Source organism: Anas platyrhynchos, chromosome Z (assembly GCF_047663525.1).
Source record: "Anas platyrhynchos isolate ZD024472 breed Pekin duck chromosome Z, IASCAAS_PekinDuck_T2T, whole genome shotgun sequence".
Lineage (NCBI taxonomy): Eukaryota > Metazoa > Chordata > Aves > Anseriformes > Anatidae > Anas > Anas platyrhynchos.
Window position 1 is genome coordinate 79525504 of NC_092621.1, and position 27923 is coordinate 79553426.

The 27923-nt window shown below is 37.0% G+C and overlaps 1 protein-coding gene across 2 annotated transcripts in view; it reads right to left on the reverse strand.

Moving 5' to 3' along the window:
• Positions 1 to 27923, reverse strand: part of EDIL3 (EGF like repeats and discoidin domains 3) — a 266089-nt gene that overhangs the window by 122206 nt on the left and 115960 nt on the right. For both annotated transcript variants that reach the window (XM_038170824.2, XM_038170823.2), the window contains one exon: positions 8138 to 8266. In XM_038170824.2, coding sequence (XP_038026752.1) covers positions 8138 to 8266 — 129 coding nt within the window. The remainder of the gene's footprint in view (positions 1 to 8137; positions 8267 to 27923) is intronic.

Sequence of the window (27923 nt, forward strand, 5' to 3'; positions counted from 1 at the left end):
TAATGGCTATTGACAGTTGAAGTGACTTATAATATAAAGCACACTTTTTATTTTTTCTAAATACCAATCATTTGTATTGTATTGCACAGTTCAGTCAGTCTAGAGGTCATAAGCAACCCACCCCTCTGTTCAATATCCTATAAAATCCAAAAGCAATCGGGAAGATCTTCTTTCCTCCCACCACGACATCTTATAAAAGGATCTTAGACATCAAAGTAGGACACTTAATAAAAGCCTCAGCTCAATATCCAGCTCTGGAAAAAATGAAAAGAAACATCCAACAAAATGCTGCATAAAGAATATAGAAAGCAGTGTAAGGATCTTCTACCAAATAAGTGGTGCAGCTTTGTCTTCAGTACGGGTCACTGTCCCAGTAAAATATACCACACAACAAAGATTTGAGAAAGTCACTGAGAAACCATTAAAAGTCTTGGAAAAGCTCTCATGTGAAAAAGAAAAGGAAACAATTTAAATTGTTTGTACAGGAAAGAGTGAGATGGAAACATGACAAATGTATGCAAAATACTAAGTGGCATACAGAAAGCACTAAGAAGCTTCTTTTCTTCTAGTCATATAATGCACAAAGAAAGAGACAGTTTAAGATGCTGAAAGACATCAAATTTGAAATTGAAAAGGGATTTTTTTTTCAATATACTGTGTAATTAGACGATGAACTCAATGCATCAGGCAATTGTTGAGGTCAGATATTTAACAAGAATAAGAAAAGATATTACAAGTTTGTACAAATAAGAAGAATAAGCAGTGCTGTATAACCAAAGATAACAGGAATTAAACAAAATTGGAAGGGATATTATACTTCCTAGCTGAGATTTTAAGCCAATCTCTAGCTATTACAGAACAAACTAAAATCCTTACAGGAACAAATTATGCCCTCTTTTCATGGTGGGCGTGTCCTGAGACTTTCTGTGAAGTGTTGGCATATTTCCTTCCAAGTATTAGGTAACTAAGTAGACTTTCCAAACAAATACATTTATTTGGATTTAAAGCAAAACAAAGCCCCAAGTTCCAACAGCCCCCAAATTATTGTCACTCTTGTTCAGTCTCACCACACATTTATTGTAAGAAGACGCATCATCAAATCTTCCTCTGGTCTCAGTTGACAACCTCATCAATTTGAACTTCAATTAATAGCATTTGCTTTTCCGGACAGTTTCAGACAGAAGTTTTCCTGGACTTCTATAACTGTGACAAACGTCTGCTTCATTACTACTCCTCCACCTGGTGGTTATGCCTTTATTATGTTCCACATTTTGCCCCATTATGGTTTTCATTTTAGGAATAATGTTTGATTGACTTTTCTTCTGACTGTAATAAATATATTGACTATTGGCTTTTTTTCTTCTTCACTAGTGATCTCTAATAGACATCTTTCAAACTACTTGTTTTTTTTTACATAAGCAAATGGGTAACAGTCTGTCTGCCCTTTTTCATTTATTATCTGAGCAATTAATTAGACACAGGAATAGTTTTCAGAATTCAGGTAAATAATGCTTACATGAATCTGTTCCCTAGGACATCTACAAGTAACTTGCTATTATTATACTTTATAGCTGATTATTACTACTTTATATAATTTAATATTAATATAATTGTTAAAACTATACAAATAGCTAATTGCAACAACAACTAAAACAACCAACTGTGGTGGTTTTACTATGCTAGGCAGCTAAACACTACAACTGCTCTCTCACCCCCCGTCCTTAGACGAGAAGGGGAAGAAGTAAAGTAAAGAACAGCTCACGGGTTGAGATAAGGACAATTTAATTAAAGGGAAAATAATAATAATAATAATAATAATTAAGGAAAGATTATTATTAACTAAACAATTTAACTAAAGAGGAAAAAAAAAAAAGGAAAGGGGAAAGGGAGGGGGAAAGGGGAAAAAAAGGGTATAACCAAACCAAACCAAAACAAATAAAGGCTATGTAGAAGTGCAGAGGAAAGAAATTACTCTCTACTTCCCACAAATGAGCGATGCTTGACCACATCCTTGAAGCAAGGCCTCAACACACGTAGCAGGTGTTCAGAAAGAAGACCAATGTTTTCACAATGAGAGCCCACCCCTCCCCTCTTCTTCCTGTTTCCACCTTCATTGCTGAGTGTGACATCACATGGTATGGAATATCCCTTTGGTTGGTTTAGGTCAGCTGCCCTAGTGATGTTTCTTTTCTCACTTTTTTGCCCACCCCCTAGGAGGGTTAGAGAGAGGCCCAATGCTGTGCCGGCACTGCTCAGCAGCAGACACAACACTGGTGTGATAACACTGCTGTTCTAGCTACAAGTGCTGAGCAGAGCACTGTACAGGCTACTGCAGGGAAAGGTAACATCCCAGCCAGACCCAATACACCAACACAAATTAAAAAGAAACACCTGGTTTACATTTAGAACTCCCTAAGCCTAAACATACATCGCAGGAGAAGCCATAGTGAGTGTTTATCACCAGAATCATGGGGTGAACATCTGGCTCGGTGTATCTGCATCTACCCTAGTACATTAAATTTGTCCACATGGCTCAGGAGCCTGCAGGCGTAGAATAAACTGCGTCTGTGTGAGACGCACTTGGTTTTAGCCTCCAAAGCAGGATAACTGCATACAAACCTCCTGTGGAGAATGGTTTCTGGACTGCTCTACCACTAAATTGCAGCTGGAAATGGTTTAGCTGGAGTGCTTGCTCATTGTAACAAAATCCATGCCACGTCTTCCTCACATGTATTAGTTCCTAGTAGATGTAATAGTTCCTGGATTTGAATTTGCTGCTGAAGCTTTAGTTTATGCATCATCTCAACTAGGTCAGAAATTCATGGAGATTGGCTGTTCCAGTTCCAGTCCTGCATGTATAAGCCACTACCACTACCCTACTTGTAGTTCAGATGATAACTCAACATACTATTAAAATGTGAGCTGATGCTCCGCCATGTGGCTTCCCATTCATGCAGTTTTTCAATACATTAATATGGCAGCTCGAAATGCCACAGACCTTCCATGCTGTGGAGGTAGAAAGCAGAGAATGCTGGAAAAACACTAGGAAGACATTGCTTACATTATCAAATGTATGTGTTTAATAAACCTTAATCCTCTTGGAGTGCAAGGCATTTAGTTATGTCTGGCAGTGTTAATGATGCTCAGAATATAAAATCACTCAAAAAACAAAACCTTAAATCTGAATTCTTTCTTGTTTCCAATTTCATTTTTTTCTTCTTGGATCCTTCTGTCATTTCAGTTAGTTGAGTGCCAGCCAGAAATCAACACTTTGACATATATTGTTGATAATCCCTGAGTTTCATATTTCTTTCAGCAGGCAGTCTTTATCTGATAATCACAATAATGCATGTTATCTATATGTCCCAGTTTATGGATTTTCATTTTCTTTTGTGGAAAATCCAGCCATCCCATGCCTCCAGGGTATTTCCATGGATTTTGACTTGTTCTGCAGAACTGTACTTTTAGCCTGCTTTAGTGGGTAAAAATATAATTCCTCTAATATGTAGATGAAGGCATTAATTATCTGAACAGGAGCTATTTGTCCAGCATTTTCATCTGTCATGCTGAAGAATGATTAGTGAAATTGACAATGATTTAACAATGGATGCTGGTTCATGAATAGTAGTACTTCTTCAGGCCTTTTTCAATAAAAAAGTGGAAAGATCAATCAAGATTGACTTTCTTGAAATCCATGGTTTAAAAAGAGGAATTATAATTCATCAAATGATTACATGCGTCTTTCAAATGAAGGAGAAGGCCATGTAGAAAAAAAAAAAGAATAGGATAGGATAGGATAGGATAGGATAGGATAGGATAGGATAGGATAGGATAGGATAGGATAGAATAGAATAGAATAGAATAGAATAGAATAGAATAGAATAGAATAGAATAGAATAGAATAGAATAGAATAGAATAGAATAGAATAGAATAGAATAGAATAGAATAGAATAGAATAGAATAGAATAGAATAGAATAGAATAGAATAGAATAATTCGTTTGCAAGGGACCTACAGAGATCAACAAGTCCAACTGCCTGACCACTTCAGGATTAATCAAAAGTTAAACTGTATTTATACAATGTGGCATTTTTGTACTGATGGTTAGCTAAACTCCACCACACCACTCTCTCACTCCCCTTCCTAAAAAGAACTGGAAGAGAAATATGATGCAAGAGGGCTCAAGGGCTGAGTTATGGACAGAGAGATCACTCACCAATTACCATCACAGGTAAAGCAGACTCAGCATAAGGGAGATTAATGTAATGTATTGCATATTGCTAACAGACTAGATCAGTAAGAATTAAAAGCAAACTTCATCCACCCTTTTCTGTCTTTGGGAAGAAATGTGGAATTCTTTCCTGAACTGAGCCTGCGGGGGTGGCCCACAGGCTGCAGCTCTTCAGGAACTGCTCCCACACGGATCCGTCCCACAGGGTCCATCCATCCCCCAGCAGCAAACTGCTCCAGCACGGGTCCCCCACGGGTGGGCAGCAGCTCCCCCCAGACCCCCTGCTCCTGCGGGGGCTCCTCTCCACGGGCTGCAGCTCCGGCCCGGGGCCTGCTCCTGCGGGGGCTCTCCATGGGCCGCAGCCTCCTCCAGGCCACATCCACCTGCTCCACCGGGGGCTCCTCCACCCATGGGGGGGCTGCAGCGTGGAGATCTGCTCCATGGGGGACCCATGGGCTGCAGGGGGACAGCCTGCTCCACCAGGGGCCTCTCCCTGCACAGCCCGCAGGGGAACTGCTGCTGCCTGCCTGCAGCACCTCCTGCCCTCCTGCTGCACTCACCTGGGGGCTGCAGGGCTGGCTCTCACCCCTCTCTCCCAGATGCTGTTGTGCAGCAGTTTTTTTCCCCTTTCTTCTGCTCTCCCAGAGGCCCAACCAGCATCACTCATGGCCCAGCTCTGTCCAGCATCAGGTCCCTCGTGGTACAACTGGAGCTGGCTCCTTCCTGACATGCAACAGCTGCTGGGCTCTGCTCACAGAGGCCATCCCTGCAGCCACCCCACTACCATAGCCTTGCCACATAAACCCAGGTAAAATGATCCTGGAGATAAAAATGATTTGATCACACCAACAGAATACACCCTCCTATTGCTGAGTGTAAGTTTATGAAATTTTCAGGAAGTTAAGTGTTCTAAGTTATTCTCTGAAAGAGCTTCATCAGTGTACAAAGACCATAGGTAGAATTGCCTTAAGCTAGTTTTTCCAAACTCCTCTCTCCTTGTCACTAGATACTGTCAACAACAGATTTGAAAGCCAGATTGCCATGCATAAGCATCTTCATGGACATCACCACAAAAGTCTCCCCAGGTTTCTACCTACGGTAGTCTTTCCTATCCAGACAAAGGTGATTTTATGAGCCCTGAAACGGGAAACTTCTACTAGCAGATCTATTTTCACATTTTTGCCACTGCAGTTAGAATCTTTTCAGACTACCAGTGCCAATTAGTACCAGTTTTGAAATAAATCTAGGATATGCAATCAGTGAAGTTGTTAATGATCTCTTTTATAATTTACATATTAATTATTTACATGGGTAAAAGGTTGAGGGATCTCAGAAATATTGGCAGGATGTTTGTTGATAAGAATGACAAAATGCCAGCCTTGGGAACATATCGTGATTGCAAAATCAATCACCTACCTTAATTGATTTAGCAGCAGAATATTACACATGAAAGAAGTCAAAATAAATAAATAAATAAAAAATTGCACAAGAGAGTATAACACAATTTCTGGAAATCTGAATAGTTTATATGAAGATGCCTGTCTTGCAGTGAAGTTATTTTAATTTACCTTTTCATGATGGAATTATTTTGACACTTCTTACTTGGTTTACAGTGAATTCAGAAATGAATTGCTAAACTTTATGAAACAGGGGAAGTTGCATGAAAGGAACTTTGTGAATTAAGCTAAAGAGATATCATATTAAAGAGTTATGTAGGATTCATCAATGGAAGTCAAAGGAATGGTATGATCCTTTCCAGACAGCACATTAAGCATGCATTTTACTTGCTGAAAATTCATGGTGTTATTTACTTCCTTGCATCCTAACACCTTTGACATCTAATGATAGCAGAAGTATTGTGTATCGTGTGTGGACTACTTGTCTGGTCTTATGAAGGAGTGTGCCTGAGAACATAATGATGATGTTTCTTCATGCTGCTAGGCATCAATGGCACACAGAAGCTGTCTGACTCTACCTTTTATAAGAGCAGTCACAAGAACAGAGATACAACTTGCCACTTTCCAAAGACTTTTGTTCCACTTCTCAGATGACAGACTCACGTAAAATATGTGCAAATGCCAAAGGTAGGGAACCACAAGGTACTGCACTCACAGCCTATGTTCAACCTTCAAGCTGGTATAACCTCTGAGTTACAGTCAGACATAAACTTGTCTGCTCTTCTAGTCTCAAGAGTCCTCAACTCCTGGCTATACAGTTTAAAGGCAGGCAATGACTATCGTTTGCCTTCATTATTACTCTACGAACTCAATCCCCTACCTTGAATGACTGTTCTAATGATATGACTATAAAAACAAATTCACTATGATTTCTACTGGTAGTCAGTTCCACTAGATGCTCAGAATCAGGGCTAGATGGAAAAGTTTCCAAAGGAGTGGATAATATCCAACATTTTCTTATATTCTTGGTGGATGAGGTAGGTATAATTTAACAAAATTAAACTAGTGGTGCTAATTTGAATTCATGCATCTGAGTTGTCGTCTGGATGGTTCTATGGTACCTACATAATAAAATAAGAGGGAGTGTGGCCAAAGTTAATGTAATTGAATATCCATACTCTGGTCTTTGGACACACTTTTCTTTGGGGATATAATGAACATAAGCTGTTACTTTGGCTGGACTGTACTGGTTCCTTAACACTTCAAACTGTAGACAAGTATCTAAATGGAACACTTATTTAACGTAGACTGGATTCAGTGCTTATTCACTCTGATTTGGATGAATGCATTTGTCTTTTAACTGCAAATGAAACTAGATTCCTAGTTTCCTAGGAATAATTTCCTAGCCTAGTTTCCTAGGCTTCCAAGTGCATCAATAACATGTTTTTTTTAAGACTATTATGTGCTTTACAGCACAAAATAAAACACAAACTTGACATCTAAATTTCTCCATAGGCAAGCGCTTGTTCTAAATGAGTTTTACATATGGGAAAAAACACACAAACACACACACAACAAAACAAACAACAAAATACACAACAAAACAAAAACCAAACTTCAATGGATAATGCAGATTATAAGTTAGAACATGATCAGACTTGCAAATAAATGTGTAATCCATTAATTGTTTTTGACCGTTCAGAAAGTCTGATGACATTAACTGGAGAAACATGGAAAGATGGTCCTGTAATTTCCAGTTTAAACACAATAAAATGAAATAGGTATTCTTAAAAAATTTTATTAGTGAGGTGTAGATCTTACTACATGTTCCCCCAATGAGTCAATATTAAAATCTGAAGGTTTTTTTTTTTTTTTTGCATTACTACTTATTAGTTATATAATGACACACTTTAACAGATATCATCCCCCTGTTCCCAATTTAATCTTAAGCTAGGACAAGCTCTTCAAGTAAATTATGAGGAATAAAAAGGTGTCCAGATATTGTATTTAAAACATGACTAAATATAAATACTGTTTAAGTCTTGAACTTCTGCCCTTGGATTTAGGGCTTGGATAACCCAAAGCACTGCTTCATAATTTTAATGCACAGGTAGAGACCTAGAAGACATATTTATATACAAATTTATTTTCAATTTCTTTCAATCCCTTCCACTTTTTTCTATCATTAACCAAAAGAAAACCACAAAAACAATTCCAACAGAAAGAGATATCCCTACTGTTTGCAATACTACCTTCCATTAATTTCATGGTAAATTCAGTTACCTTACCATGTCTTCTATATGCATAGCAAATTAGAAGTCGTTGTGTCCAGTAAGTTGGAAGTGAAGTAATTTTCTGAAGGTAGTAAAACTATTCAATGGTATTAGCTTGTTCACAAAACAAAGGCCAAAGATTTCAGAAAATCAGATCTGATGTTAATCCTCAAAATTGCATGCTAATAAAAAGTCTTCTATCCACAAATACATACAAGTTATCACGTGAAACTTACTGTGCTGGCAGTGAATCCCATTAAACCCTTCTGGACATTTACAAACATATCCTATGAACGTGTCGCCTCGGTATGCTTCACTAATTTCACACATCCCACCATTATGACATGGATTAGGAAGGCAGGGTCCTAAGAGATAGGAAAAAAAAAAAAAAAAAGAGAAATATATAATGAAAAACCATCACAATTTTATGCTCATTAAAGAAATAAAATCCCTTATGTAGACCTTCATATTCTACTAACCCACTAAAATATACCCTTCACTTGGTTCAGATAACTTGCCAGCACAGATTTTTATGAACAAGAAATAATATGAAGCATGTCACTACTCATTAATCACAACATTATTTTTTAATGTAACAGAAGACAGGAGACAGAGAAGGTAAATCTTCCTCTGCTATTAAAGATAACAGGGATTCTAACTTTTATACCACTGTGGCAATATGTATTAATCAAATGTGCCTATCATGTATAAAGTGACATGTACAATATCCCTGAGTAATCACTGCATGTCAAGTTAGTAGTATGAGATCTTTGCTATGGCTTTGTGTGACTATATGAATATGTAACTATCTGGGTCAGCAGTAAGACTACTAAACCAACTGTTCGTTCCATTGAGAGCCTTTTTAGCAAATCCACTTTAAACTGCTTTGTTCCTCTGAGTAAATTTATATTTTTTTTCCAACTAACTGTGTACTAGGTTACATAACATCTCATCAGTGAGATCTGATTTGTTATGTTTGCAATGACTATATATGCCTTTAGGTCTACAAATTATTTTGTTAACAGCAAGTGTTAAATGTGTTTCATCTTATTATCTTACTAATGTTATCTGTAACATATGTGGAAAACCTCATATGCAAGTTTTTGTGAAAAGATTTGTGAACTCAGTATAATTTATATTGTTTGTGACCTTTGCTATGTACCCAGAAAGGTGTTAATTTTAATTTATTGAAATGCAATGTCATAATTATTTATCCACTTAAAATAAACAATAATAATAATAAACAAACAGAAAAGAACTTTTTCCACAGCATAATTTACTGACAATCAGCACTGGGAATTGAATGATATAAACTTAAAAAGGCCACAAGTTTAATGTTTGTCAGGCTCTGACTATTAGTTTATGTTTTCAATAACAAGCACAAGGTTTGACAGACATTCACAGCAACAGCATTCATTCAGCATGTCTCATCAGTGAAAACTACACTCTCTGAGAAAATATTAATTTGCAGAAGATAAAATTAATGGAATTACAAGTATGTCAGAACACATTCCACAATTATAATTTCCCGTGTAGTTACAGCAATATGAGAAACTATCCATGTATATATTTCTGTTATAACTTATGTCTTTAGCCTAACCCAGGACACAATCCTGTAGAAGTTACACTTATACACATGATTAAAGATAGGATATGTATGTCTCACTGAACCCAATCAATTAAACACATGAATCTGTATAAGTCTAGTGTACTTAGTAGTAATAATCATGAAAAAATCATGAAGACAAAAAGGAGGAGAGACTCTTCCTTGCCTTGTTTGTCTTTTCCCATTCATATTCTCCATTACACTTTAAATGTAGTGGTACACTACATATTTAATTCCACATGACATATATCAGTTCATTGAGAGGTCAAAGAAGATTCGTGGCTTTCTATTCTTACAAATTCTGTTCATGTTATTTCTCCTCCATAATAGAGGGAAAAAAAAAAAAATTGCTTTTTGTCTCCCCATGAATATGGACTATGTGTTTTTTCAAGCCTTGATCACAGTGCTGTGATTTGGGGAGTACCTGCAGGTAGCCCCATATGTTAATTGCTTCTATCCATGTGGATCTTTAATCTTCCAAGAGCAATAAATCTTTTAACAATTATTTTCTCATTTTGCTTGCTGCTATCTCCATATGGTTTGTTAAGCACATGCTCAGCATTCAGCATACTTTTTTTTTTTTTTTTTTTTTTTTTTTCTCAGATCAGTCCAAAGGTTTAAAAGATCATTTGAGTAGCACAGCAATAAATGTACTGGAGCAGGTCAGTATTTCTAACACATCTTAGTCTTCTATGATGCTTTAAGACTGACCTCCCTAACGCCCGCCCAAAGCAACATGCATATTTTTGAGTAATTATGGTTGCCAGTTGTTTGTAGAAATATAATAGTAATATTTGTAATCTAAATGTTGAGGGCTTTTTTTGTTGTTCATAGAAACTGGTAGTTCAAAATTATTTTGAGAGCAATGAAACATACTAATTAAATGCACCAAAAGCAGTAAACAATAATCATCTAATTTTCACTAATTAACATGCATTTTCTGAAAAGGACATGGGTTAGGCTTATCTGCATTCTAAAAGGATGAATGAGTGCAACTTAACAAAGCCTGCAACAACTTTTTTCTCCTAATTCTCCACAGGACCATAGTCTGATATTCTAGATCCTCAGGGCATTAGGGCATGTAAACTATATGAGCCTACAAGGATACTTTTTTTTTTTTTTTTTTAAACTCGACTCTACAGAATCCCTGATGCAAAATTATAAAGGTTTGAGTGTTTTGGACAATCTGGGTCCTAGTCCAGCAATAATTCCATCTTAAAAACGAAAAATGGTACATACAGATCTAGGCACTGCTGCCAAATGATGAGAAATCACATCTAACTTCCTTGGGCTTTTAAATAACAATATATTGAATGCTGGATAATTAATTCCCTGACAATCTGATTAATATTCTCAGTTACTCAGATCTATAGTGGTGAGTTTGAAAGCATCTTTTTTTGCACCCTTGTCAAAGAACAGCGGGCTTCAGGGATTATTATTATTATTTTTTTTTAATCAATAGCACTGTAATACTTCTGCAGGTAATCTTTAAGTAGCTTCCAACACAAGGAGAACAACATTTGGCCAATATTAATGAGCAGTGGAATTCAATGGTATGCTTTCCAGGCATTTTTATCCTTGCTCATATAAAGTAATGTCAACAAGATTAATTGTGCACTAAAAGTAATAGATCTATTCACTTTGCTGCTCTTTTGAGTCCTTTGTGCAATTCCAGTGGTATTAACCAAAATAATAATTACAAGTATACTCCAAAATACATCATTCTGTTATTCAATTGAAATCCCATGCTGTTTTTGAAAAAAAATATTGGAAGTTAACTTAAAGCATAGCTCTTACTAAATCTGAGATTTTATAGTTGAGGAATCAAACAAATGTATCCTCAGTAGAGTTGCAAAGGGGCTGAAGGCAGAACTATGTCATCTGTTTTCTTCTTTGACAAGTACGGTCAATTAGAACTTCATAAAAATAGTCCTATGTAATGCAATACTGTAGCAATAATTACATATTTGAAAGAGACCATTAGTTTGTCTAGAGCAGGAGAAGATAGGAAATCAAGGAAAGTATCATTTCATCAAAATGTAATTTTTGACAAGGATAAGAAATACAGAGTGTATAAGGCCTATGTATGAAAATTGTTGCCTCATTCTGTCTTTTAGAGTACTCAAATTCTTTTGAAATAATTCAAAGAACTATTGAAATATCTTTCTACAATTTTTGCCTGACAGTTCGAAGGAAATATATATTTTTAAATATTCAGTCATCCAGTGTTATTTTCAGCTGCTTTTTTTTTTTTTTTCCTTGCACAGCCACCCAGTTTTGAGAAGAAAAGAAAAGAAAAGAAAACCCAAACAAACAAAACCCTAGAGACTGTAATATTTGTAAAGCACGTTTAAATTTATGTATATGAACATCATTACCTAAATTTCTGATTGTTCTCATTTCAGTTAGTTGGTAAGTGAATAATTTTAGTACAGGCTGGCTGTATCTACATGAGCAAGCTACACAGTGCAACCTGAAGAATGAGACAGCTGATGCTAAGGACCCATTATCCAGCCACACAGTGTCTATCCTGAGAAGCAGAAGGCAAACTTACTTTGGGCTAACTCTAGTCTCTGTAAAAGCTTTTTGTCTGCTTAGGTTTGTACATATGAGATACAACATTAATTACTGTCCCCTCAAAGTGTCTAAGCACTAGGGTTTAAGGAGGAAAAGAGAGTTTGTGATTCCTGTGCACTGGTGATGAAGCAGTGCAGCCCTCTCACTCCTCACCCAGCTGAAGACAGCAAGGGCCATATGTAAGTTCATTTGCATCCCCAGTGCAAACTTCATCAGGATAAAGCACAGAGCTTGCCTGAAAGGGCAGGCTGTACATACATTCAAGTTCAAGGTCACAACACAAGATCTCATTGAATGCATTGAAATGCACTATCAAGAAGTTTAAAAATGCTTTACCAGATCTTTTTCTAATAAATGTCTACCTGGGACTTAAAAATGTGACAAAGGCCAACTTCAAAGCACAATGGCTAACAGCCATTGTGAAGCATGAGCTTCGCAAAATATAAGAAACCAGAAAATAGTTGAAGTACCATCAGTAACAGGAAGAAATAAACAAAAACCCTAATGACTCTTTCCCATACTGCTCCTCAATTCAGTGATACTCAGCTGTAAAATAAACCATTTCTCGCACTTCCAAAAAATATCATGTCTTTCTTGCCAAACACAAAATCTCCTTCTGCGGTGAGAAAGGTATTCAAAAGTATCAGGCAGTTGTAAGTGAAATACTTAAACAAGAACTCTACATTAGTCAGGTCTTCCTCAAAGCCTGATTACATGTACTCAAAAGCATGCTTGCTGCTGTGCTAAAACAGGAAGACAATCAATTATCACCTATCATTTCTTGCTAAAAAAAGATGACGAATATGAAAAACAGAATAAAACGAATAATAATAATAAATTATATACTCCAGTGGAGTCACACATGCCAAATTATCACATTTAAATATGTTAACTCTTCTGACAATACCTATCAATTCATCTCCCCTTCTCATAGAAGTAATATAATTTCAATGAAAAATACTAAATTTTATATTAAACATGATATGCATCAAGATGAAGACACTTAGCTACAAAGCTAAGTTTCCGAAGCTTAATTTATTTTGTGGCATATTACTAAAGAAGGAAGCACTAGCAGATAATGTTACTGTGACGATATGGTAAGCTCTGAAAACCATCAAAACAAATACAGAACCACAGACTTTGAATCACAGAATATCCTGAGCTTTAAGGACCCACAAAGATCACTGGGTCCAGCCCCTGGCCCCACACAGGACCCAAAATCGAACCCTATATCAAGCATTGCCTAAACACTTGAACTCCAGCAGGCTCAGTGTTGTGATCACTTCCCCGGGGAACTTCTTCCAGTGCCTGACCGCCCTGCCAGTGGAGAAACTTTTCTTGACTTCCAGCTAGACCCTCCCCTGTCCCAGCTCCATGCTGTTCCCTTGACTTTTGTCACTGTCCCCAGAGAGCAGAGCTCAGCACCAGCCCCTCCACTCCCCTTGTGAGGGAGATGCAGGCCACCATGAGGCCTCCACTTGGCCTGCTCTGCTCTGGATTGAACAAACCCAGGGACTTCAGCTGCTCCTCATGTGTCTTGCCCTCCAGACCCTTCACCATTGTGAAGCCCTCCTTTGGACACTCTCCAATAGTTTTATGTCCTTCTGATATTGCACACAGGACTCAAGGTGATGCTGAAAGAGCGCAGAGCAGAGCACAGCAATCCCTTCCCCCAACCAGCTAGTGATGCCATGCTAGAAGCACCCAGGATGCGGTTGCCCCTGCTGGCTGCCAGGACCCACGGTTGACTCACGTTCAACTTGCCATTGACCAAAAACCCCAGATCCCTTTCTGCAGGGCTTTTCTCCAGCCTTTCATCCCCCAGACTGTCCATACAGCCATGGTTGTCCCTTGCCAAGTGTGGAATCCGGCACTTGCTCTTGCTAAGCCTCATATTGTCAGGGATTTCCCAGCTCTTTGTCAAGATCTCTCTGCAAGGCCTCCCTACCTTCAATGGAGGCAGCCACTCCTCCTAATTTAGTATCATCCACAAACTTATTTAGTGTACCTTCAAGTTGGCATCCCAGTCATTTATAATAACATTAAAGAGATCTGGCCCGAAAATGGAACTATGAGGATCCTCACTAATGACTGTCCGCCAGCCTGATGCAGACCCATTTACAATTATGCTTGGAGACTCACCCATCAGCTACTTGTTCACCCATCATACTTATATATAATTTATGCATTTATATACCTGTGTGCTGGACATATTGTCCAGAAGAATACTGTGAGAGACAGTATCAAAGCTTTGCTGAAATAAAAAAAAATACATTACATCAACTGGCTTTTCTTGGCCAACTAGATGGGTGACCTCTGCATAAAAAGAAATCAAGTTTGTTAAGCAGCACCTTCCGCTCTTGAATTCATGTTGGCTGACCAATGACTGTCTTGTCCTTCAGGTGTTTTTCAAGAACTCCTAGAATAACTGAGTTATTGAATTGATCTAGAATAATTCTGTGACAATTTTCTCTATATTTTTAGCCAGCACTGAAGTGAGTCTGACAGGCATGTAATTGCCAGAATCTTCTTTCTTGCCACTCTTGAAACTTGGAACAATGCCTGCCAGCTTTCAGCCAGCTGGGACCTCTCCACATTCCCAAGACCGTTGAAAAATAATTGAGCCACATCTCATGACGATATCAGATGGCTCTCTGAGTACCCTGGGATGAATCCCATCAAGCCCCGTAGACTTACATGCATCCTGGGGTCCCAGAGTTCATCATCAATGTTGAATACAAAAGTGAAGAACCCATTAAATCTCTCTGTCTATGTCTATGTATTTGTGAGGTTACCATCCTCATCAGGTTAACAATGTTTCCTCTGCTCTCTTTTACCAATGTTACTTCTTTTGCTGTTAACATAATTTAAAAAAAAAAAAAATTTTTTTTTTTTTTGGTCCCCCATAGTACTGGCCAGTTTCAACTCCAACTGAGCTTTAGCTGCACAAATTTTCTCCCTACGATGAAGAATACCATCTCTGTAGTCCTCCCATGTTGTCCGACCTCTCTTTCAGTGAACATACACTTTTTTTTTCTGTCTAAGCTTGAAGTTATCACCAAACAAATAAAAAGTATCAAATGATACCTTTGAATGTCATTGTAAAAGATAAATACTCTCTAGCTGCTCCTTCATACAACTGATGTTTCTTAAGTCCCTCTTGTCTCTACTGGAATGTCAATCACACCTTTTTTACCCCCTCTGGTAAACTGAAATCTTCACTGGCAATCTCTCATAGTTTTAACATCAGTAGTTTGAAGTCTTCTTTTTTTTTACCCTTTATTTTCACAATGAAAAAAAAAAAAAACAAAACCCTCCTCTGCCAATGTAAAGTCTTCAAAATAAACCATTCACTTACAAAGAGTTCTTATATTTTGAAACAAATATATGTAAAAGAAGGCAGTGACATATACAGCTTCTTTCACCTTTATGGGAGAGTTAATCTCCTTGCTGCTGGAGCTCAAGTAGGGAACAAGCTTCCCATGATGAAAAAGTTACAGATTATCACACTGAGCTGAACTCAGTGTTCAGGTAATCCAATATCCTATCCCTGCTGCTCATCAGTTCCTGCAACTTGAGAAGAAAGTTGAAGAATCCTGAAATGGGAATAATAACAAAAAGTCTGTACAAGATATCATAAATATTTGAGTTGAATTTAATCTCCAAATCTCTACGTTTCAAATTCTCTTCTAGTATACGTTTTCTCTATACATTTTAAAAGACCACACATACATGCGCAAATGAGAGACCACCTCTTTTTCAGAAATATATTGACTTTTTTCCTTCCTCATCATCCTTTTCAATACTCAATTAAATGGATTTTTGAAAGGTGTGCCCCTTGAAATGTGAGCTCATAGATTTCAAAGTTTGGCAGATACAAATCCAAAATATAAAACAACTCTATTTGAAAAAGGCTGTCTTCCACAGAGACACACAAATGAGCACTCAATAACAGCAGGAATGTCTTTACAGGCTCTGACAGAGAACTGCACAAAAAGGGCAGGAATATAACAAATGCTTTTCAGGGTCTCTGATCTTCCTCACATTTACTACATCACCTATTAATTTAGTATGATTGTGCAAGGCTTACCTGACACAGAGGCTGGTTTTGAACGCCCCCAGCTGTGTGTCTGTGTGGGAGTTGTGATACATTAGACCAAAACCATTTTAACAACTTGACAGAAATGATTCTGCACCTGCAGAGTTCTGGGGATATCTAAATCATAGCAAAATGCATACTCATGACTTAATCTACAGGCTCAAGCACAGAAGTATGACATGTCCACTCCAGCAACTGCAGTGTAGAAGTTTAGGTCTCATTAGTACATGAAATTCAAGCCCGTGGACCACCTTTATAGCTAAAACTCATCTGCTGTTCAAATACATTGTAGATTATGCCTTTAATTAGAAGAAACTACCACTTCCCAAGAACACTCTTGACATAGATGGATCCAAAGAACAACATATTTGCTCCCTACTTGAAACTACAACTGCATCTCAACTGCTTGCTTTGCAGTACACAGTTCTGAGGACTTTCAAGGAAAGAGTTCCCAGGTTCCACTGACCTTCTTTTAGTAGCGGCTGTAATCACAGAAATGTCTTCTAGTCAACACTGTCGTGGTGAAACTTAAGTATGATTCATCTTCAGTAATGAAAGAATATATTGTATTACTCTTTTTTTTTTTTTTTTTTTTTTTTTTTTCCCTCTCTTAAAAAAGCTAATCTGGGTTTAAAATTTATATAAACATCTAAACAATGTAGGGTTCAGTATTCATTGTGCTGGCTCATTGTGATGTGTCTGCAAAAAATAGGCATCTCTCAGTTTAATTGAAACCCAGAGAAGTCAACCTTAATGTAGTTTTAACTACTTCATCCTTCAAGTCTTCTAAATTGTATCCAGAAATCCTTGCTTGTTCAGCATACTTGAATATTTGTAAAACAAAGAAAAAAAATACAACAGCTACTAAGATCAATAAATCTCAGACAATTTACTTTTGGATTTACTACTGTTGAGCCTATTTTGCTGTCAGGAGACAGATTAATTTTATAACAAAAAAATATTTATTATAGCTACAGCTTGCTATTTATTTATTTTAAACTGAAAAGAACAGACATGATAGGACATCATTCACAACCTATGTGGAATATCGGTAGTAATAGCTGATTTTTATATGTTATTCCAGTTAATCCATGAAACTACTAAAATAATTAGCAGTTACCCACATCTTGTATTTCATGAATATTCTCAAAATATCAGTTTGTTGTTGTTGTTTTTTAAAGTAATAAAAAAATCTGTTTAGCCTGGATCATAAGTGTATTAGTACTGTATTAGATCCTATTTAACAATTCATTATAAACTAATGGCACTGATCCAGACTTAATTGCACTGTGATTAAATATTTATCTTGTTTTTTAATGCAGCAAATGGAGTGTGCTGATTATAATGATCAAGGTGTCTCCATCTGGAAGCAGCAAAAGCTAAGGTTCACCCTTTGAGTGCACAATGCTTTAGGTCATCTCTGCACATTTCCCTCTAATTTGGGTCTGTGGATTTTGTATTACTGAGAACTTTACATTGATCATCCAGCCATCTCTCAATGCTTTTTTATCTAAATAACTAGAATATTTTCTAACAAGATAATATTTAAACCTGATATGTATACAGTGTTTTGCCTTAATGAACAGTGTGAACTTCTTACTTAACTTTTATTTTCTTAACTTTTACTACAGTATAGACCCACATTTGAGGTATGCTCAGTATAGTAGGCTAGGTAGCAGATACTGCACATTGTGAGACCTTAAAACGCTTCAGAAATGTTTAATGCACCAAAAAACATTTTCCCCGAATTCTCTCTCATTATTTGTTTTCATACTCCTCAGCTTCCAAGTTACAGAACTTTCTTTCCTCCATTTTCAATGCCTTCCTCCTCTTCTCCCCTCCCCTCTCCTCCCGCCCAGCACTTTATAGCCTTTGTTACTTTCCTGTGTGTTTCTGAATACAGCCCACAGTATTCTTCCTCACCCATATATCTCATAAACCTACTGAAGCAAATTGAGAGACTTGTTCTGGGTCTCTAAATGCCCCTTCACAGGATTTTGTCTTCTCAAAGAATATCTGCTTTGTTTGAAGAACATCCAGATTCAGGTCCTTTCCATTCTCTCTAACTTTATACTTAGGAATCTGTGTCTTTGTTTTTGTCCCAGATGACACTGCTTCTGTCACTGACTTCTCTCACTCTTACTAACATAAATGTGGGAACTTGGTTGCTACATTCCATTTTCTGTGTGTATGTTTAGCCAATTCATTTCTCATCTCTACCAAATTTAAAATACTGAACATTTTAAAAGAAGATACTGTTTTTCCAATCTTTCAGATTTTTTTTTTTCTCATTCAAAATTTTGAAAAATTATTTACTTTATTTAAAATTTAATTTATTTAACTTTATTTTATTTACTTAAAAACAAAACAAAACAAAACAAACAAACAAAAAAAAACAAACAGAGAAATTTTACAGATTGTGAAGGACTTATTCATCAGGAGACCATCAAAGTTTAGTTCACTGACATTATGCTCGGACACTGTCCACAAGAGTTGGGTCTAAGTTGTATAAGTGAAAAAAAAGCAAAAAACAAAAACAAAAACAAAAACAAACAAACAAACAAAAAAAAACAAACAAACAAAAAAAAAAAACATGAAAGAAACAGTGAGAAACAGTGACATAAACAGCAAGAAAGTCCTCAAAGTACAGAGTACTTAAAGTGATTGACAGTGTTAGTTTGAAAAGGTCTACCTGCCTGAACTGCTTGAATTTATGTTCTATTACTAACTGATGCTATCTCACTAAAGACCACAGACTACAAGAGCAGGCAGTAGGTAGTGGAAACAAGTATCTGGCAGATGTGTAGCTATATGTTGTCTTTTTAACCAGGCACCAAACTGTTCCGACAAATACCTGGTCTTAAAAAAAAATGGAGTAAAACTTTTTTACTGTTTACTCTTTTTCTGCTTGTCAGTGAAACTTTTGAGTGTTTTGGAGAAATGTGAATCACTAAAATCACCTGCTGGCCACTAAGTCTCAAAAGAACTTGGGTTTGACTTGCGGGTCAGCAATCCAGCATTTAGAACAGAGATAAAGCCAAGTGCAGATGTTACTGGGTTTCACCCAGGCAAAATAGCCAAACTATGTCACCCTGAGAATGGACACACCACCATAGCTTTAGTAACACACCCATAAAAACAGTGTCCTGCTGCCAGGATATCATGAAAATACACATGGACAAATGACTGATAGCAAAAGAAATCAAGGAAAATGTATCTCATAAATAAGTTGAAGTCAAAGGCTGTATTCATATTAGTAAGCAGAGCAGTCCGGGTAGCAAACTGCACGTTCCTGTTTTGTTTTAGCCATAACTAACCCAGCCCATCTTCACTGAGACCACACTGTAATGCGAATGAAAGCACAGTGAGTTTGGGTGATAAAAGGGGTTCAGTTCAGAAGTGCACTGCTGACAGCACTGATGTTTATATCTATAGGGTCTCCATCAAATCAAACTCACCAAATCTGCTCTCTGTTTAATTAAAACAAATCCATCTCTGTATTTACTGCATTGGTCTACTGCCTAAGTGAAAGATACACAGAAACTATAGAAAGAATATATTAAGAACTATATATAAAGAAACTATATATAGTTTGGTACCTAACCCAATGCCAGTTGGGATTTCTGTGCAACAAGGCTGGGCTATTTTTAGCATCACATTCCTTGTCCTCATATATGAAGATGTCAGTTTTCATTGTTTCACTTCACTTTAAACTGCCAGCAATCATGGCCTCGCATTCTTTTTAGAAGCGCTGTGTTCCACTAATAGCTGGAAAATTGAAAAAAAAAGTGAAAAGATAATGTGAACCTTAATTATTACAGCAAATAGATTAAAATCCAGTTAGTCTTCTTGCTGAGCATTCCACTGGGAACTAAATAAGGCAACAACCTTAACTTATTCTGTTCGTATTTCTATGAGTCAGGTCCTAATTACTAATGTTGCGTTAATGACATGGAAAGAGCAGAAGAGAACCTCTGAGGGTGGTTATCCTTAGGACACAAAATAATATTACAAAGTGATGAAAGAGAATTACTAAATGTGGAATATATATAGACCAAAAAGACATAAAGTTGTCCACAGCAGAAATCAAGGGAAATAGACAAGACTTAAACTCCAGCTGTTTATTTCCCTTAGGATGTAGGACAGAGGAAATGTATTCTTTCCAGTTTGCATTTTTTGAGCTGTCATCAAACTTCCCCAATTTCATGTATCCTGCCCTAAACCCTTTTGAATTCCAAATCCTGTGCTCTGTCACTATTCACCATATCTTTCTTTCTTTTTAGCTAGGTCATCACTCTATTTTTTGCTTCTACCTCATTCCCACATGTTTTGGTCTCTTGACAGCTGAGCAAATCACATAGTGCATAGCCATCCCAATTTAAAGTAGCAACTTGTATTTGCTGTTATGTGCCTTCAGTTTTTAAGATACACAGTAGAATTAATGGATTTCTGCTTCCTTTGCACCCGCTATATCCACAGTACAGATAAAAATGAATTGCTCTTGATTAATGTGATTTAGATGCAGTTGTACATAGATTAAAATATTGACCTAATTCAGTGGATTATAGTAATAATTTCTGCACAGCTTTGCCAGAGATTTTCTGCTTTAACTTTAACTCTTGTCTTGTGTGTTATTACACACAACACAGGTGTTGTTGTTGTGGTTCAAGACAGCTGTCTGAACAGGTAAGTACATTTTGCCTTCAACAGAGACTTGTGCAAGAACTAGGCATTAACTGCAATACTGCAGAGCTCATGAAGCCACAAACATATTTCTTTAGGGGATGATACAAAATCTTTTCTGGTGTCCCCCTTCCACTGTGATATGGGACACATCCAGATTTCCTCTGGCTTCCAAGATCCCCAGATTCACACATTGGCATCATGATAGCTACATTCACCAAAAGATGAGGGCACAAAGTAGACAATGTGAACTCCCCGTTAGGAGAAATGATCTATGAGCATGTCAATATTCCCTTTCCAATCTAATCAGTATCAGGATATGGTTCCTGAAATGGAATCCAAAACACTTTTCATCTGATGAAAGGAGTTGATGGAAAGGAGTCAGGCATGGTCACCACTCTTGAAAAATTGTGGATATTGCAATTAGGCTCTGAATGACATCGAGTGACACCATTGTGCTATGCAATGAAAACTGCATCACTGATTTACTGTGTACTTTCAGTGAGGATATCCCTAGCTACATAACCTCCACAGTTTGAAGTATATTCTTAATTTGGAAGTTCTTAATAAGTTACAATGCACTGCCTTTATTCTGCAACCAAGCATTTAGAGAAGCAAGACTAGATGACAAGTTATATTGAACCTTTTGTCCCTGCTAAAGGGAGGCTAAAGCCAAATGCTGACTTACAGAATCATTGATTTGTGTTTTGTTTCAAAAAATGCCCTGTACTATTGTCTTACAGATAAAAATTGTTAGACTGGTTTTCTGTTCTAGGTGGCTGGATTAAAAAAAAAAATAAAAAAAAAATAAATTGAGAAATTCTAGGTCAATACAGAAAGATTAAGATTTAAATATTGAATGACTATCACATTTTTCCTTAGTGTATATATGTTAATTAATGCTGTTCTGTGGTTCAGAAAAATGAAAAGGATTGTTTTAAGGGTCTGAATTCTGTAAAAAGCTTGAAACTAATGGAATTCAGGAGTAACTGTAACAAAATCACTGCACTAAGCCTGCTGGAGTTCAAGAAGCATTCGACAACACTCTCAGACATTTGTTTTGATTTTGGGTTGGTCCACTGCGGAGCCAGGAATTGGGCTTGGTGATCCTCCTGGGTCCCTTCCAACTCAGGATAGTCTGTGGTTCAATGAAAGACTTGTAATATTGCTGAACAGTGTTAATTCATGATCGATCTGCCACTAATTGTTAAAATATGGAATTCTAGGCAAAGTAAATACATAAGCTTAAATCCACAGCTTTTTGTTCTTGGCCTATGGCTTCTTCATTGCAGCTAGCCATTTCAGTATTTCAAATATTTTCTCAGCCTGTTTATCACAATTCAAGTAATTTCTAAAATTTATAAAGGTGCAATTCATTTTAACATTTTTAGTAATAAACAAGTAGGCATTCATGGGAGCATGTTACATTTTTGTAATTGTTATTTTTATCAGAACAGTTGTCATACAAGCTCAACTCCCATGGCTGCCAATGGAAGTTGTGTCTTGAATAAGTAATGAACACACACTTCTGGACTGGGCTGTGAAAGCTTTAGCAGTTTTACTTATCACCACTCCCACTCCTACTGATAATTCCCATTTGGCTTTATTACTTTACAGAACTATGAAGCTTATGTAAAAGTTTTTACCAGTTTTCTGAAGTCACACAGTATTTAATCATATCGAGTATTACTGAAATCAACAGTTTTACATACGTACCAGAAAAGGGAAAATATCAGTTGTTTCCAAAACAGTATTTTGAAACACTATAATTGTATAAATAAAATTACATGATAATGCAGAATATGGCTGAATACTACGCGTCATTCTTCCTTTAGGACTAATAATGGGCATTCATGCTCTGAGGTTATACATTGTTTATCTGAAAGACTTACAGGAGGAATTAAATGCATTTTAATTGAAATCATAAAGGTTTCAAAAGAATATACAAGAAAAGAATCTATTCAATTTGTAAGATAAAAGAAAAAAAGGGGGTCTCAGCTCTTGCAAATGGTCATTAGCATACGGAAAGCCAACCAACTAGAACAATAATGAGAATTATTAGATGTGAATGAAGTGGCAGATACTTGTTATTGTAAAAGAAGGTCTAAGAAACTGCTGCATACCTGCGGAAATTGTGATGGAGAAAATTTGATAATGCTTTTGCATGATATTTCTACTCCCCTAAAACCATTTTTGTTCTCTATATAATAGGAACTAAATCTGGAGGTCACCTATAATGTTGCTACAATTATACATTTTACAGAGAGTTGTTTATTCTTGGTCAAAGTTAATATATATATTTTTTTCCATTAAAGCTAGTATAGACTTAAATGTTTCAACACCTCAGTGAAAAGGATATTCAGACAGTTCAATCATTTAGCCCTTACTGGCAACCAGTACCAACCAAAGCCAGAGTCAAAACATTTGGGGACAGCTGGGATTTTTTGCTTGGTGTGTGTTTGGGGAAAATTAGTCTTATGCAGAGGAACAGCAACTACAGTGCAATGCAGGAACAAATTCATTTGGATGGAAACTGGGCTTCAGATGAGTAGTTGATGAGACAGAGATTCACAGTAAGAAGGACAAGATGGAGAAAAAAAATCAAAAACTCAGCTCTATTTTAAATGCTGCTCTACGTCCTCCAGGGCACTTAATTCCATTTGCAGATAATTCCATTATCCGTCAATTTAAATACTTCCTGAGCTTTGATGCATGACAAATCCACAGCAGTGTAATGGTATTATACATATCCATGATCATGATCAATACAATACTGTTGTTCCAAACTTGAAAAAAAAAAAAACAACCTTAATGTCTGAATACGTCTATTTCACCTAATCACATCAGCTCATTTAATAAAATATGCTACCTGTATCTACAAATCTTTCCTCTTTATAAACTGAAACAGAACTATAATTCATATAACGCAACCTATGCTCCAACATCACAAACTGTGATCGTGACGTTGTGCAAGATTACCATGGATCACCATAGACTTATTTGTTTGCTTGACTTTTTTTAAACTGCAGCTAATAGGTAGAAAATATTTTTATTTAAGAATGAGAGAAATGAATCAGTAGGAAAAGTTACTCAAAGAAACGTATATCAAGACAAATGATTAAACTTATCATGATTTTTTCCTTTGCTGTAAATACGATAACATATGGAGGAATAATACTAACACATAGGGGCATACTGTTTCTGTATTTATTGGTCTTAAGATATTTTCAAATTAAGGTTTTTCCTCTAATTTTTATTGGTCATGCCCTTCTTCCAACACGATGCTAGTGCACAACAATTTTATCAATGTTACAATAGAGCACTTTCAAGATTCACAATGGTTAACTTTGCACAGAATCTATAAATGGCATATAAAAAAATTGAGTCAGCACAAAAAGTGTACAGCCTCTACCTCAAACATCATTAGATTTCATGGGATCTCATAGTAGCCATTCTTATTTTATACAAATATAACTATTTACAGACTTATCTTGGAAAACTTGCATGACTGAAGTAAAACTATATGGACCTAGCTTTTTGTGGGCTTGAAGTCTGTGAAGCACAGAATGTTCAATGTGTTAAATGTATATCCTGGGATATACATATAAAAATGAATATGAAGAAAAACAAACAAAAAAGAAGACCAACAGACAAACAAAAACCCACCAAAAAACAAATATAGAAAATCAATAGCTTTAAAAAATTGAAAGTCCTATTTTTAGGAATTTAATACGTGTGCATACTTATGTATGTGTATATACCATCATATTGGGCTACACAATTTTAAGATCCACTTTTGGGTCCTTCCTGTAGAAATAGAAATAGGACTTTTTAATTTCAGATTTTTTTTATTTTTTTTCCAAAATTACATTAATCATGTACACTCCTTCCATATTTAACAGAGCAAAATGGGGTAATAATTGCTCTCTCAAATATCTGACTAACCTGGATGACTTGTCTTCTGCAGGTTTATGTTTCTCTTTGACTTCAAAAACTGCATAATACTGAACTCCTCATTCTTTCAGAGGAAACCAGGCTTCTACCTAAACTGTTACTGCACTGCTGTCAAAGATTATCAGGAGATGAAGTGTCAGGGACTGACCACAGCCCCCATTCTCCATTTCCCTGCACTGCTTCAGGGGAAGGAGGTGAAAGAGAGTGGATGGAGAAAAGGTGTATTTAGTTTGTTTTCTTTGTTTCTCACATGTCTCGCTTGTTAGTAATAGGTAATAAATTTCTCTAATCTCCCTATGCTGTGTCTGTTTTGCCTGTGACAATAATTGTTGAATGATCTCCCTGTCCTTATCTCAACCCTTGAGCCCTTTCCATCATATTTTCTCCCCCTTTCCCTTTGAGGAGGGAAGTGAGAGAGAGGTTGTGGTGGAGCTCAGCTGCCCAGCTGGGTAAAACCACAACAGCACAGTCTAGTGTCAAATGCATAACTGCCAAGAGTGAGCAGTTAAAATTTGTATGTATGGAAGAACTGGCAACCATAATGTGTTAGATGCCACTAAAGCCTTACACTAATGAACATTATTTGGGTTACAATGTCTACCATGAATGGGCCTGAGTAGCTGTCTGTGCAAAGTGCATTTAGAATCTTTAAGAGCTCACTCACTTTACAGTCTTTAACATTGTTATCATGTATAATCTTTCTGCGGGGCCAGTCACTCTGCAAATGGGTCATAATTCAATACTTCTTTTATCCTTCTGGCTGCATGTGTAATACAAAGCCTTAGTAAATGAAAGCCACTTAAATCTGCACCGAACAGAAAATGAGCAAAATTTCTTCCCCAGTACTCTTTATGTTTGCACAGTCAATTCAGTGCTTTAAAGATGGGCATAAGACACAGTTTAAAACCAAAATATGCAGAAAATAACCCTCTTTCAGATCCTGTTTTTGAGCAGAGTCTTTTGCATCAATCTTGGTAATCTTCTCCCAAATCCTCAACCAACCAGTACTAATGTTTGTTTTGCTTTCATTTGTGTTTGTCTTTTTTTTTTTTTTTTTCTTTTCCACATGTCCGATTCCTGGCTAGGATTTCTTGATTGCTTTAATCAAATTTAATTACAGCTTCTCACTGAAGAGGACCAAGTTTTTGTTATAGTTTGTTTCTGGCTTTTTTTTTTTTCTTTCCTTGACTGTAGCTCTGGCTACATGTTTCTACCAAATTCTTCCCACCAGAGCATGCATGATATTACAGGGCAGATAAGGAACTAATCCAATGGACTGGTAGCTCTATGAGATAAATGGCATTAGGGAAGAGTCTGCTTTCAGCTGGATCTCTTTCAACAGCAGCCAGCCCAATGCAGGTCATCCCAATGCAGCCATCACATTGAATGCCCCTATTCAGACCCACTCACTCAGTGACTGTGCACTGCTGATTAATCACAAATCTTAGCCTGTCAATTCCCTTCTCCCTTGTCAATTCTTCGTCTTGGTTTCCATCACTTCTCAGATGAAAATCTATGTGTTCTACAGGAGAGGATTTTGTACTATCTGTTGTCTGTATCTGTTCTCTGCCACAGTGTTTTGCCGTATTTTCTGTATGCTTCACCGCTAAGAAGGGTCTAGACACCTATGAAACCTCTTCTTGGGGTATACTCATTCCCATATCGAAGAGCATCTAAGTAAAGCTACCCTGTTAGTGCAGTCTTGGTATGGATACAACATGCTGACAGTGCTGGAGCCTGAGGAAAGAGTGTTTCCCTTCCAGGGCATCACCTCCACCTCTTCTGCTCCTTGCCCTCATTGCTCCAGAGATACATTGGTAGTTAGTATGGCAGACTTGACTGCATCTGCCTTCAAAGAGCTTATGCACTGCTGGTTTGCTAATGCTGGACTTCTCAACTCTGTTAGGGTTAGGGGTTGTCTCTGAGAATGGAGTCTGAACATACACTACCTCCTGGCTGACCCTGTGGACTTCTCAGCAGGAATAAAAGCTCTCTCTGACACCGTGCCATGAAACAGCATGCCCCTGCTCCCCAGCACTGGAGCAGAAGTGTTTCTGAGCAGAATAGCTTTAAGAATTACAATGGTCAGGAGAACTTGTTCTTCCTTAACCTCACTGTGAGAAACTGTGAAATGTCTTGAGCTGAGTTCGGCCTGAGGCAGGTGCCTAGCATGGAGAACTTCCATCTCAAACTTCAGGAAAGTGATAAGCGACCTACCGGAAATGTTCATGACAAAACAATAGTATATTTAGGGGATATTATATTGTATTTGTACATTGGGATGAATGTTGTGTCTTCACCAAAAATACCATCCTCTAAAACTATGCAGATTATGGAAAATGCACATGTATGAGTTTCTCAGACAGCTGCCAGCACTGCAGGCAAATAGCAACCTCCAAGCATACTTTTTGTCTACTCCTGGAAAGAACGTAGCTATGTTGCCAAACTGAGATATTTTTATGATATATGGACAAACATTTGCTAAGGGATAGGCTGAAAATACTACTTAATTTCCATTTCTGACTTAAGCAAGATTTCCAGCTTTTAAATGTGTCAGACTGCTGTAATGGCCTTCAGTGCCACCTGGAATCTAGGGCTCTTTTTACTGCATAAGCCTAATTTCCATCAGAATAGGGTTCAAAATGACCTTTATATCATATTCTGACTTAGTCTACATTTTGCTTGGGATATATGGAAAAATAATTAACAAGTTAGCTTCAGGCACTGAAAAAGAAAGTACGCAGTACAAGAAGAGAAAGAGAAGATTTTTATGAGTGTGTAAGTAAGCAAGAAAGTAAAGCTCCCTTACAGACCCCGGGGGACTGGCAAATCTTTCCCTTACAATAATATGGAAAGATAGTTTTCCTCTTCAAAATGTGCAAAACAGAATAGCTCTGCATACCACAGCAGAATTACTGTGCCCCAGAATACAGCCTGGGAGCAAACTGTCACAAAACTACAACATGCTGGACTCTGCTGTACAGTGGATGATAAATTAAAATATTTGCAAATAAGCTAGATGCATTTTTGAGAATCTGAGGGTGAGATTAAGCAGATTAAGTATCCCATCAACTTTCTGGGAAGTTTCTTGTCAGTAAACCAT